General features: G+C 46.7%; 1 protein-coding gene across 1 annotated transcript in view; it reads right to left on the bottom strand.

Moving 5' to 3' along the window:
- Positions 1–14587, bottom strand: part of LOC126088229 (monocarboxylate transporter 1-like) — a 66252-nt gene that overhangs the window by 36167 nt on the left and 15498 nt on the right. Inside the window, exon 3 of the mRNA XM_049906357.1 lies at positions 12027–12494. Within this exon, the coding sequence (XP_049762314.1) occupies positions 12027–12494 (468 nt within the window). The remainder of the gene's footprint in view (positions 1–12026; positions 12495–14587) is intronic.

Below are 14587 nucleotides of genomic sequence, written 5' to 3'. Positions count from 1 at the left end.
CGTCTACTGCAGAATACAACTCACAGAAATGTTGCAGCACCTGCTATTGTATTGTCTTGTTTCTGAACCTGAGTTTCTCAATTATTTTGTTTTTTGCTCTTTCCGATGTTCGATTAGTATGCAGAGTGACGCATTCCCAGCTCTGGACCTCATATTAAGACCTTCTAAATTCCTTCTCTACACTGACGTTGTGGTTTAATCTGCTTTATCTACGGATTGTTAGTCGTTGTATCTCGTGTATCTTGATACAATGGAATAAAATTCATCTGTATTTTTTTACCTCTCAGCCCTCTTGTAAACAGCAATCTTCGTAGCTTGGGTTTCGCATGATCCACGCACCAATTTAATCTGCTGAGGTGCTTCGTTACGTTAGTTGTTTAGGTCCTCCACGTTTCCAGAACCGAAATTCTTAATTTCTCGTCCCTAAATAAGGTGGTATTTAATTTCCAGAATTTTCCCACCTTTTCCGCGGAAAGTTGTTTGCTTTTGTAAATTGATACTGGTAATATTAGCACAATGATCTGAAAAATTTACAGGCCAGACTTCTGACGTGGTGACGTTACGTACTGAGTCTTGTGAGACGTAAATCCAGTCTATTCTGCTCGCTGAATGACTAGTGACGTAGGTGTACAGTTATGGATCTCCGTTTGTTCCCTCCAACGTGTCAAGCGTATTTAAGTTCTGCACCATGTATTTGAGTCCCAAGCATCCGTTGAAATTTGGCTTTTCTTCTGTTTTGCTAGTTACTGAGTTAAAAACTCCACCAAATACTGCTCTTTTCCATATCATTCGTAAAACAAACAGGATTTCCTGTATGGAAAAGGTTGTATCCTGCAACTACATGTCGATTGTTAGTTTAGACTTATTGCTGTAATACTATACCAGTTTCATCCGTGTATAAAAACCGTTCGAGACAGCCCAGTTTGAATATAGTTGATATTACGTTGATATTTAAAGAACAAATTTTATAATTGTGAAAGGTCATAAAGGTCCTTTGCAGTTGTCCATTAATTTTTCTTGGTTTCTATGTCTATTCTTGTTGTTCCTGATCTTGTAATGGGTTTCGGTTTTGGATTGAGAGTGGGAATAGGCTGCGCACCTGTTTTCCTGTATTTCGCCTTGGTTCTGCTCGACTCCACTGTCCCTAGTTTCTGTAGTTTCTCTCTTCTCTTACGGTTTTCCGCAGACACTTGATGTTCGGCATGAGACATAATTTCTGAGTCAGATAATGTTATATCTTCATTCCCCTAATTCACTAATGGAAGTTGTTGTGGACTCTTAGTTTTCGTCGTTTCGCTCCCCCTCCCCCCCCCCCCTCTCATTACTACTTGGAGAAATTTTTCTCTTAGACTTTTCAGTCTAACTTGACGCAACGAATCTGCAACAGCAAACTCAGCCATTCCTATCTGTGGTTGTTCTATTGTTTCCGATGGCGAATCGCGGATGCTTTCGCTGCATGTATCATCGATGCAGTTTCAAGACTGCGTCACAATGAACGACTTCCATCGCTGACATGTATGATATGATTGTTGTAAACTATCCGACCGCGATTGTAGTGTACTCCTAAGGATCTGACGGTTTACCATTTGTTGCCTCGACAACTAGCTATACTACTGGCATGCAAGTGACTGTCAGGTAATGGATCAACATTCTCCGTTTCTATATCGGTCTGACCCTTTCCACGTTCGACTGAAACATTTAGAATATCACTTCAGTGTTCAGCCTTATTGGTTAGTCTCGGGATCAATAACGGTAACTGAATTAGTTGTAGCTGCTGCGACACTGCTTACTATCAGTTCTCTTCTGATTCCTGCTACGACGTCTGAAAATAAAAGTCTACTTTTAGTTATTTAAAGACGGGATTTTCGTCTGGGACAGTCTTGGTTGACCCGATCTGTTTCATTACATGTGAAGTATGCTGGAACTTGCCCCAGGTACGTAATGTACACTTGATATTGGCCAATACGCATTACAGACGGGATCGGTTTTCTTTTTTACTTCCATTTTGATAGATCTGACTCCATTAGGGACGAGGAACGGATAAAATTCTGGTTATACCTCGTCCAGTATTGCATGAACTTCTATATTAGGCTGCATTTTGGATTTTATGACTTCGTTTGGAACCTCCATGGGGATGTTAAAGGCGGGCACAAGTTGCCTCCGCCTGGACTAATGATAAACTTAGCGATAGAGCCTTTTGCTAATGTTAACCAGTACGCTCACGGATTACTCGCTCGTACACTACGTTAGAGCAAATTTAGAAATAGTAAATCGTCTCGTTTGTAAACAGTTGCACAATGTCCACTTGAGGTCTTGCTAGTCTTATATGGGTATTTACCCACTTCTGAATTTCGAGAGCTGTTGACCGTTTTCCTTGTCGAATTCCAGTTCCACAGTGTTCTTCCGAGGAAGTCGCACATTTATAAGAGTGTAAAGACTATCACTTGCCACGTAACGCAGCTGTATAGTAGACGCTACGATCGACGGCACCAATTTCACAACTTCTAACCACTGGCTGGAGGGCACAATAGTAAACATCGCGTGACAGCCCACTACAGCCGCCGGAGGGGAACTGTATCCTTTACGGTTCGCAGTAAGACGAACTAAATAGTTCCAGAGAGTACATGCATTCTATATCCATGTTTTTCAATAGTGCAATACGTTATTCTTCGGCTTTGTTTCTTCCAGTATTTCGAATATCTTACCCTTCATAATGGGCCAAAGCCTGTCTCAGTTATCTACAATCACGTAAAGATTCCTCCATTTATATCATTTCCTAAGGTGTTGGAGAGTGCACGTTCAGAGAATATCTGCCGCTTCCGAAGTCAAACAAATCCAGATAGTGCACTTATCCAGTTTCAGTCTTTTGTTTAGGCACTTCCGTAATATTGGCGTTGTCGACCTTACGTTCCCTAGACATATCTTAAATTCCATACTCACTTACGTGACATTGGTCTTTTTATTGTAGGCCTCTTTAATTTCATCCCGTCTCCATCAGGAAACTTAGTTTTTCTTGTACCACCGCTTTAACAAACATAAATCCTCATCATTTCTAGATCATTTCATAATGGTGCAACAGTTAGGCCCTACTGTTCTGACGCATCATACCACTTTTGTAGATGTTATAGCATACATTAGAAGATAAATAATTGCACAACGCAAGCCCAAAAAGTAACTCTTGAGAGCAGGTATTTACTAGGATTCTCGTTTTATGTCATCCCCTCTGTTTTTACATGATCTTCTTATCTTCTATCGCCGGTCGGAGTGGCCGAGCGGTTCTAGGCCCTCCAGTCTGGACCCGCGCGACCGCTAGCGTCACAGGTTCGAATCCTGCCTCGGGCATGGATGTGTGTGATATCCTTAGGTTAGTTAGGTTTAAGTAGTTCTAAGTTCTAGGAGACTGATGACCTCAGCAGTTAAGTCCAATAGTACTCAGAGCCATTTGAACCATATCTTCTATCATGTTATTGGAAAGGTTTTCTTTCTTGACTGGGTCTATCATGTACTCATCTTAGCTGTCTACAATTACACATTTAGCTGAAATGCTCAATGAGCAATTTGGAGAATAAATTCATATGTCTGCAAATTGTATGAAATATTACTGCAAGCACTTGTTTTGAAATTTCCTCAAAGTTCATAATCTTTATGGTTTTACTTCTTTGTATAGTCTCTTCAGTTCGTTCCTAAATATGAACACTTTGCTTTCCTATACCATCGCCTGTAGTCTGTACAGTTTTCCATGAAATAAAGCTAGGAATATTTCATCAGCTATCCAACATGAGAGACGTTATTTACAACTATTAAGGCCACCCAATCTTTAATTCTCTTAATATACACCTCACTGGAGCATTCACAACGACCTTACCTAGTTTAATACTAATTCAGAGTTTTAAGAATTTTGTCCCATTAATTTACAATTTAGTGTTGCTATATTTTGTCGTATGCTTTCAGTTCTATTTCACGTTCTTTTGAATTTCGATTCACTGTCTGTTTCATGTGGGTAATAGGTGGTTTCCAAAAAAAAATAGTTCAAATGGCTCTGAGAATTATGGTACTTAACATCTGAGGTCATCAGTGCCCTAGAACCTTGAACTACTTAAACCTAACAAGCCTAAGGACATCACAAACATCCATGCCCGAGGCAGGATTCGAACCTGCGACCGTAGCGGTCACGCGGTTCCAGACTGAAGCACCTATTTTTATTTTTATTTTTTAAGCCCCTTAGGAAAATGGAACTAAAAAAAAGAAACTAAGTTACAAAGGGTTATCCTTACAAACGAAACAAAATCTTCTTTTTCTGAATTTCATTTTTATTTGTATTTTTCTCTTTTGTTTATTTTTGTTGTATAATTGATCAGAGGCCTTCTGCGTCCCGCTTCTCGAAATTGATGTGTTCCGTTCAATTGTTCAGAAATGTTCATTGATTCAAACAGGAAACTTTCTTCTCTCTTGGTTTAACACATTCCAGCTGCGAGGCGGGTCGTGGAAAGCACTCCCAAGGAAGTCCGAGAAAAATTGTCTGTATTTTGGGTGACGGACAACGACATAATGACGGTCATTGAGGTATGTCCAAAAATCGGGTACAGAGTCTACAGTTTGTCCAAATAGGTAGTGAATGGAATGTCCGCGAATCCAATTCACAGCATTGGTCTTTGTCCTAGGAAAATAGTCACGTTCCGGAAATAATAATGAAAGGGAAGTAATCCGATCCGGAATGTCCAGCGTTAGAAAAGCCACAACACGACGAATCAATTGCCAAACCTCCGCCGCCAGTACGCAAACAAACCGATGTTCGTCATTGTCTGGCACTCCACACGTGGAATATAGAGGTGATTGGGCGACGTGGATACGATGAAGGTTAGATTTGTTGATTTGCTTACCATTGGCAGTTAGGTACCAGACAGACTGAACATTCGTGTCAAGGTAACAGGCGAACACCGCGCGCCATACATGACGCCAGTCAACCTGGGGGAACTTTTGTTCCGTCGGGTTAGGTGGACGACCTAATTGGAGGAAATTGTATACTGCCTTTCTCTTGAGTAAAAGCTGTCTTCGTGAGGCGTAGATATTTGAGTTCAAGAAAGAAGTATCTTATATAATGTAACTGGTCCGGGACATCCGAGATCATCACTGGGGCTGACAGTGAGACCGGCGTATATGCCGACAGGAGGAGACCAGTGAGGCTCGTTGGGCAACGTGTCCGTACCGTCATCTGGGAGCTGACAAATAGGGCGCGAGGTCTATTCGGCACGTGAAACTGACCTGTCCCACCTCGTTCACGGGGAAGTGTAAGGGTTGCATAGTTAACTTTGAACAACAGCCCAGAGCGGACGAAAGATGCCATCACTGCCAACATGCGACGTGCCACAGTAAGCGGGAAAGGTAGAACTTGTGCTACATGGGGAATTCGGGATGCGATATGTATATTGACATATCGAGCTCGATGGAGAATATCTAGGGATCGAAGGCGTTGGTCCATAAGACCTGTTCTGATGATTAAAAGGAGGCGTCAGCAGTTGATGGTGGCTGAACGCCGGAGATCAGATGAAAAATCTATTCCCAAACAGCGAACGGTATCAACGGTGGTGACAGGTGTAACGCACTCCACGGGAAGTCCCGTGCCAATGAACATAACTTGTCACTTACGTACGTTTAACGAGCTACCCGACGCCTCACCGTAAGTCGCTATCCACGTCAAAACAGCTCGAACATCGTCGGCATTACGTGAACAGATGACTACATCGTCAGCATAGGCCGTGCAACAGAATCGGTAGCGATCTATGGACAACCATACCAAACGTTGTCCACATAGCAAGGATTCCAAGGAAAAGGCGTACAAAATCGCTGATAGAGGGCAACCTTGACGTACGGATCGACCTATTTTTATCGGAGGAGTGAGTCTGCCATTTTACATCATCCTGGATGAGACACCCCTCAGAAGGCGCATCACGACCGTGATAACGGCGACTGGGAAACCCATATGGTGGAGAACAGCCGTAAGGAACGAATGGTCAACCCTATCAAAAGCTTGACTAAAGTCCAAAGGCGCAAGTGCCCCAGAGAGGCGTTGTGCCTGGATAAGGGCGATCATATCCCTGTAGCGGCATAAAGCTGTGCGGATATTATTATCCCCTCCCAAAGATGCTTGGTCTGGCGACACAACATATCGGGCAACATTTTTAAGTCGTGCCGCCAAAAGGCGAGTGAAGATTTTCATATCACTGTTAAGGAGGGCGATGGGCCGATAATCACTGATGTTGTTGCCACCATGCGGTTTATGTAAAGGAATAATAATTCCTTCCATGAAAGCGTCCGGCACAGGTACTTTCGGCGACATCAGTGCCCGACAGATGGAGGTGAAGGTGGACTCTAACAAACCACGGAAGGTGCGATAAAATTCGAGGGGGAGACCGTCGGGTCCTGAGGAGCGATTGATGGTTCCCGCCCGGGTCGCATCGCGGACTTCATCATCAGTCATCTCTGACATCAAGTCAATCGCCGCATCTCCTGGGATAGGCCTACCACCGAAGTTGAGCTGTGAGACTTCCTCGATCAACTCTGGGGAATGTGGAATTGCGGCGTAGAGCTGCTGGCAGTGGGCGTGAAGCACATTCCCTATTGCAGATTGGGTTACGTAGCGACGTCCTTCTTGGTCTGTTAGGACGTGAATCAATTTTCGGCGTCGATTGTGGCGTTCTTGGATGATATAGTACATCGACGGATGTTCATGAGGCATGCGATCAGCAGTACGAGATCGTACTATCGCCCCTTCCAAATGCCTTCGCATGAGATTCGAGATTTGGGCCTTAGCATGGTTCATCCTTGTATGGCGCTCAGGAGAGGCTGGCATTGTGGATCATTCTCGTTGGATCCTGTGGTAAAATTCCATAGTGCTCTTCTTCCAGGCGACAACATCTTTGCCCTACCGGCTCAAAGTTTTTCGAAGAGCAGGTTTCGCACACTGGATCCACCAGGATATGGTAGACGGATACGTGGGACGGCGTCTATTACATGTGATCCAAGTGTCTTCTATTAGAAGTCTACAGTCAGGTGAATTAAGAAGTCCCGTGTTCAGTTTCCATAAACCACATCCGTGCCATACTGCCTGTCTTGTGAGAACAACATCACAGAAGTAAGCCTCATGATCTGAGAAAGCAACAGGCCAGATTTCAGCCTGTCGAGTGTGTTGAATTAGCGATCGCGAGATGTAGATGCGATCCAGTCGGCTAGAGGAGTGCGCAGTGTAGTACGTAAAGCCCAAAAGATAACCGTGAACATGTCTCCACGTGTCGACAAATTGTAGTCGCGTGACGACTGTTTCCAGAGCTGCGCATGGTGAGTGACGCGGCAATTGATCCTGAGGTCGCTGGGTGCAGTTGAAGTCTCCACCCATGACCCAGTCATCGTGTGGTCCCATAAAAATCGGTGTAACTTCATTCGCGAAGAAGGCATTGCGTTCACGACGGTAGCTGGAGCCCGACGGCGCATAAATGTTGGCGATGCGTACACCAAAGAGAGTAAGAGCCATAGTTCTGCCGTGGGGGAGGTATAGGACATCTTCGGCAGGAAGACCTTCTCGTAAGACGATGGCAACACCACTACCGGTGTCCGAAGTGGGAGAAAGATGCGCCGTGAAGCCATGTGGTGGTGAAAAATCGGTGACATGCACTTCCTAAAAAAGCGCAATATCTATGTCCGCATCATAAATCATATCGCGGAGCAGCGCTAGTTTGTGGGGCGCACGAATGGTCGCGAGGTTAATCGTTGCGACACGATAATGCTGGTGTTGGAGTCCCACAGGCACAGGTGTGGATCCTTCTTCAGGAGCGAGAGGTCGTCGATCTTGCTGGTCTGCTGAAGAGGCTACTATTGTGGAGAGATTACGGGCGAGGGCGCAACCGATGGGGGCGCCCCATCATCAGCTCCGTCCACCCCAGTCCCTTCGATCTCCACGTCGTCTGCCCAGGAGGCTGATACTGCGGTAGGGCATCGGCTGTGCACATCATCCACGTGGAGAGACGTAGTTTTCGGCTTAGCGGATAGGCTCTCTTCACCGTCGACCTGTAGGGGCGACGGCACCGGTAAGGTGTTCGTTGCCAGTGGTCGCCTGTGGCGGGTCGTTCGCATCAGACTTTTGGTCATCAAAGAGCGGTGTGCGTCCATCTTCGGGTCTGCATCCCTGGTATCCATCCGTAGAACGGATTCATCAGGGGGTGTACGGCTACGTTTCTTTCTCTTTCGTGGCGATCCTTGTTTTCGAACATGTCGTTCAGAGTTCGATTGCGGGTGGCTTTCGTCTGACTCCGGACCAGTCTGAAGGAAAGCAGAAGTAGGTACCACTCCCGGATTAACGTCCATCTCAGTAGCATTTTCAGGCACCGTGCTGCGAAGATTCGGCAGGTCAGGATCTGGCTTCTGTGGCACCTCAGAAAGAATCTCAGTAGCTGTAGCATCCACCTGATCAGACGACGTCAATGGAGCAGGAAGATCCTGTGTAGAGGTGCTACCTTCCTGGGCAACCTTGGCATATGTGACAGGGATCTGAGTGATCACCGCTGGGGACGCTTCCTCGCCGACCGGCGTCTGGATCAGGTGAGTCGCATGCAGGCGGATCTGACGTGGCCTTCTTGTCCACAAACCGCACATGTTCGGGGTTGGCCGTCGTACATGACAATGGCTCGCAACCCGCCAATTGTCAAGTGTGATGGTATATGTTTTTTTTTTTTTTCAGTTCAATTTTGACCTGACGCACACCATGAAGGACACGGTAGGCCGTGAAGGTTTGCCGTTTTTCCTCTACGTAACCGATGACTTTACCGTATGGTTATAACGCAGACAACTTCGTCCTTTGGCACTTCAAAAGGTAGTTCAAACACCTTAATCGTGCGTTGACCGCACTCTGCGAGTTCAAGTGTTACAACTCCGATGTGACCATCAGAGTATTTGAACTTAAGTCCATTGGCATGTCGGCGAATAGCATCTTCACACTCCTCGGTGTTTGTCATTTTACTATAAACGACACTACTCGTGATCGAAAAATGGATTCCGTAAACGTGGTTAGGATCTAAACGAACTTCTTCACGCAGGAACGTTTCAAGTTCATGTGAACGTGGTCGCGCATGTTCAAATGGGAAAGAAACTTTAAGGGTCGCACGGTGGTAAGCGCTCGACTTGTTGTTCACGGTGGACGGACACAAGCCTTAAAGCTACGACGCGGAAGTAAACAACGCCGGCAGCGGAGCACTGGCCGGCGCGCGGGGCTGTCCGCACGCTGCCACGGCTGAGAGCCGACTGAGCACCTAGAACCGCTCGGCCACATCGGCCGGCAGGTGGTTCCCTCTCATGATCCCAATGGGAGCACTGTCATGGCAGGGAGAGGCGACCCTGCGCTATACGAGCACTTGCTATACTTCACCTCCCTATCCTGAGGGGAACATGTCCTTATTATGCCTCATTTACACGCTATGTGGTACATTAGTGGGTGCAGGAGTGAGGAACAGATGCTGTTCGCTAACAGAGAATTCAGATATTAATTTATTCTACAACTAATATCAAACAGTAAAAATAGAATATAACTTTGTCGCTCTTGCTGCAGTGTAAGTTGCTAAGAGTAGCTTTGAATGTCGAAACAGATACAGATATAGAATATTTATAAATATGTCACTCTCCATTGCAGTGTTTATTCAGAAGATGTCGAGCCCTGGCCACTACGAAAGTTTGTAAATGTTATTCCACTGCCACACACACAAAATGGGCACAGCGCATGAATGTCCAAACTTAAGTATACCGCAGCTGGAGCTGTATGTCATTGGCAGCGGCGTAATCGTTCGTAGCAGCGCCCTCCTGCCGCGGTGGAGACTATAGGAAACACGGCACGTAATTGGCGGCACACGTATTTGAAAGTGCGACCGATTCCGCAACTCTAAAACGCTTACCGATGCAAATCTCTACTAATCACTATACAATGCGGCATCTCTTCTCAACCTGCATTGGATCGGCGTTAGCATATGTGCTCCAAACCTTTCTTAAATGAAAATGACGAACTTTGAAACAAGCACAGCCCAGGCAAGTAGAGCTGGAGGCTTAGAATCTCGCACTAAAATGTCACTGGATTTTGGGGGAAGGTGGTGGGGCGGAAGAGATGGGGGGGGGGGAGTTGGGAATGCCACTAATCCTATTGACCAACAAAATAAACCCAAAGGAAATGCTGCGGCACTGATATTCTCACCATGGGATTGAAAACCATCAAATGGGACATTGTTGGAATAAGTGAGACGAGGCTGAAACGTGGCACGACTACTATCTTAAGGTGCAGGCACCTCCTATTTCAGAATCATTCGGATGTAAATTCGCATACTGAAGGCGCGTCTCTGCTAATTCGCAATATCTTATCACCAAGATCACATCCATTTCAGACTGGGTGATCCACGTGATCCTTGAGTTGAAAGACAAGATTAATCTCCAAATCATTTGTGTCTCTGCATCTACTTCCACCTGCACTGATGACGGTTAGAACAGTTCTATGGAAATGTGACATAAAAAATGTAGAAAACACCACTTTCCCCTCAGTACTGGGCGGTTTTAATGCCGGGGTAGGAACGAAGTTCAAAATGGTTCAAATGGCTCTGAGCACTATGGGACTTAACAGCTATGGTCATCAGTCCCCTAGAACTTAGAACTACTTAAACCTAACTAACCTAAGGACATCACACAACACCCAGTCATCACGAGGCAGAGAAAATCCCTGACCCCGCCGGGAATCGAACCCGGGAACCCGGGCGTGGGAAGCGAGGACGCTACCGCACGACCACGAGCTGCGGACCAGAACGAAGTCCCCAGGAGACTCTTTCTTAAATGGAAATTTCGGACTTGGAGCAGAAAACCAGAGAGGGCAAATGATGATGTATTTCCTAAGCGAAGAACGTTTATACTACAAAAAATTACTTCACAAGAAAAATCTAAAAAGAAAATGGACATGGAGAAGCACTGTTGGCACTGTTAAGAATGAAACAGATTACATCCTCACATCGAACAACCGAATGTGCTAGACGTGTCAACCATATATCGGTTCAATCCAAACGACCAGAGTCTAATTAGAGCTCGGATGGAAATTAACGGTGGACTTTAGTGAAAACGTGTGATGGAAATTTGGATCCGACCTACAATAAATGCTCTCAAAAAAAAAAAAAAAAGTTCAGCCAATGAATTGACAGGAAACTACTAACACAAAGGTCGAGAGGAGAGGAACAGAAGGAAATCTCGACAGAAATTGTCAACAGTATTCGAATAGGCGCAAACAAAGTCAGTGCATTTCAAAAACGCAAAAATCAGAAACTCAGCATCGAAACAGAGCAGCTTATAAAAGAAGGGCGAAACACTGACAGAGACCCATTTAAATATAGAACCCTCTACAAAAACGTAAAAAAAGAGTTCAGAACAGATCAGAGGAGGCTATTATTTCTAGTGAAATATGTTCCCCTTCTTTTCATTGTGATGGTGTTCATCTCGTAGTATACATCCAATCCCCAATTCATTGTCTTACTACTCACAAGAGAAATTCAAAGAATATTTTCTAAACGGATTTAAAGATGTCGTTTTCTGTAATTCGCATCTCGTTTCAGAAATTAAAAACCCGTCAATACATTTTGCTCGTATCTTCTAGATCATATCTTCCGCCAATTCTGCAGTTCTCTCGCTCTCCTATCACAGAAATCCAGCCTTACATGGTTCCTGATGTTTCACCCATTTATAAACACTGAGATATTTTCGTGTCGAACACTTGTGTACATGGCGACGAAGATCGCATGTTACGCTGTAACAAAGTTGGAAGAGTGTGAAGATGGTCCATAACGAGCGACATCGGCATTCGCCTAGATTTAAAGCGTAGCTCTCATACGTACAAAGGTGTAAGAAATTCCTTCCCAGTTAGACGGGTAAACCAACCGAGCCCACAATGAAATACTTCTTTCTTACCAAAGCAGGAGCTGTAATCTTGCAACAAAAGACATGCCTACAGGGTCACTCACTTTGGTCCCCGGCACCTCCGATGTCCTCGTTGGCTGGCGTCGCCTTCTGGCCGTGAGTTTCGAACACGACGTCCGTCACTTCGCCCATCTCAGAGTTGGCCAGGGACAGCGACGAGGCGTACCGCTTGGAGCGCCGCATCGGCGAGGCCTCCGCGTCCGCCGGAGCGTCGCCGTCGACCCCCGCCCTGAGCGGCTGCAGCTCCGCGGCCAGTGGGCGGCGCTCGGCGTGCCACTCCAGAGGGTGGAAGAAGAGGCTGCCCATCGGGCCGTGCATCGTCACCCCTCCCAGCACCAGCAGCGCGCCGCTGAAGCCGTACGCCTCCAGCAGGAAGCTCACCAGGTGCGGCATCGCCATCTGGCCCACGTTCCCGCCCGCCATGGACATGCCGACGGCGCGCCCTCGTGCCTTCAGGAAGTACGTCTTGACTACCAGGAAGCTGGAAGGCGACACTAGGCCACTGCCGAGACCTGCACAGATGCCAGGGGAATACCCATATCAGTTTCTGATGTCTCAGGAGGTCACAAACTTTTCTCTAACATTGGGAGTTGAAAGTTGTCTGTTAGAATTTGCCAACTACCAAGTGTTGTGGTAGTCCGCCGTAACCTAAAATCTACATGATTTTATATTCCGGCGAACCAGCTGTCCGCTATCTTCAGGAGAATGCTGCTGAATCCCTCTGAAAAGTTGTGCCAAGGCTGCATATTGTCATCCTACATAGGCCTCCAGACCGTACATAGCGCATGCCTGTCCACCACAGTTGCTGTTCCCAAGACTGCGCTGCTGGTGCTCCCCTTCGTAGAACAAAGGTATCAACCACATGATGCACTATCTTCAAACAGTTGGGGCTGATACAACAAAGGGTGTTGCACAGGGTGTCGCAAAGAGAATGACCCTATTTTAACTTGTTATAATATTAAGACAAATGTCACTAGGTAACTGAAACAGTGCTAGATGTAATCGACATGGTCGAGAGTTTCAGAAAAAATCCGCAAGATGTCGCTATGAGCGCTGACCTGGAGCATGCAGCCAGTCTCACGCAATATGGCGTCCGCGCAACAGAAGGTGTATTGTGTTACTGAATTTAGCCGTACTCAACCAGTGATCGCAATTCAGAGGGCGTTTCATATTCAATTTCGTGCTAAACCGCCATCAACAAAGAACATTCGATGGTGGTATAAACAGTGTGAAGAAACATGGTACCTCTGTAAAGGGAAATGTCCTGGCCGGCCACGCGTTCTTGAACGAACAGTGGAAGCAATCCTACGAGCATTTGAGCGGAGTCCTCGCAAGTCTAGCCAAGAACTTGCGTTACCACACATGACAGTGTGGCGTGTGTTACGGCGTCGTTTAGCCCTCAAACCATACCGATTACAACTGGTACAAGCTCTTCGAGATACTGAAAAAGTGAAGCGAGTGGACTTAAACTATTCTAGAGGACATGGAAGATTACACTTTTATGTCACGGTTGACATTCAGCTACGAGGCAACTTTTCATATTAGTGGTAAGGTTCACCGTCATAATGTGCGTATGTGGGGTTCGAAAATCATCATGAAACAATTGAATATGATCGTGATTCAGCAAAAGTGAATTTTTGGTGCTACTTCTCAAAGTGAGGATTATGAACCCTACTTTTTTGAGGAAGAAACCATAACAGGACAATCATACACTCCTGGAAATGGAAAAAAGAACACATTGACACCGGTGTGTCAGACCCACCATACTTGCTCCGGACACTGCGAGAGGGCTGTACAAGCAATGATCACACGCACGGCACAGCGGACACACCAGGAGCCGCGGTGTTGGCCGTCGAATGGCGCTAGCTGCGCAGTATTTGTGCACCGCCGCCGTCAGTGTCAGCCAGTTTGCCGTGGCATACGGAGCTCCATCGCAGTCTTTAACACTGGTAGCATGCCGCGACAGCGTGGACGTGAACCGTATGTGCAGTTGGCGGACTTTGAGCGAGGGCCTATAGTGGGCATGCGGGAGGCCGGGTGGACGTACCGCCGAATTGCTCAACACGTGGGGCGTGAGGTCTCCACAGTACATCGATGTTGTCGCTAGTGGTCGGCGGAAGGTGCACGTGCCCGTCGACCTGGGACCGGACCGCAGCGACGCACGGATGCACGCCAAGACCGTAGGATCCTACGCAGTGCCGTAGGGGACCGCACCGCCACTTCCCAGCAAATTAGGGACACTGTTGCTCCTGGGGTATCGGCGAGGACCATTCGCAACCGTCTCCATGAAGCTGGGCTACGGTCACGCACACCGTTAGGCCGTCTTCCGCTCACGCCCCAACATCGTGCAGCCCGCCTCCAGTGGTGTCGCGACAGGCGTGAATGGAGGGACGAATGGAAACGTGTCGTCTTCAGCGATGAGAGTCGCTTCTGCCTTGGTGCCAATGATGGTCGTATGCGTGTTTGGCGCCGTGCAGGTGAGCGCCACAATCAGGACTGCATACGACCGAGGCACACAGGGCCAACACCCGGCATCATGATGTGGGGAGCGATCTCCTACACTGGCCGTACACCACTGGTGATCGTCGAGGGGACACTGAATAGT

Source organism: Schistocerca cancellata, chromosome 6 (assembly GCF_023864275.1).
Source record: "Schistocerca cancellata isolate TAMUIC-IGC-003103 chromosome 6, iqSchCanc2.1, whole genome shotgun sequence".
NCBI classification, from domain to species: domain Eukaryota; kingdom Metazoa; phylum Arthropoda; class Insecta; order Orthoptera; family Acrididae; genus Schistocerca; species Schistocerca cancellata.
Note: the sequence above shows the minus strand (reverse complement) of the source record. Positions and strands in the feature narration are given on the sequence as shown.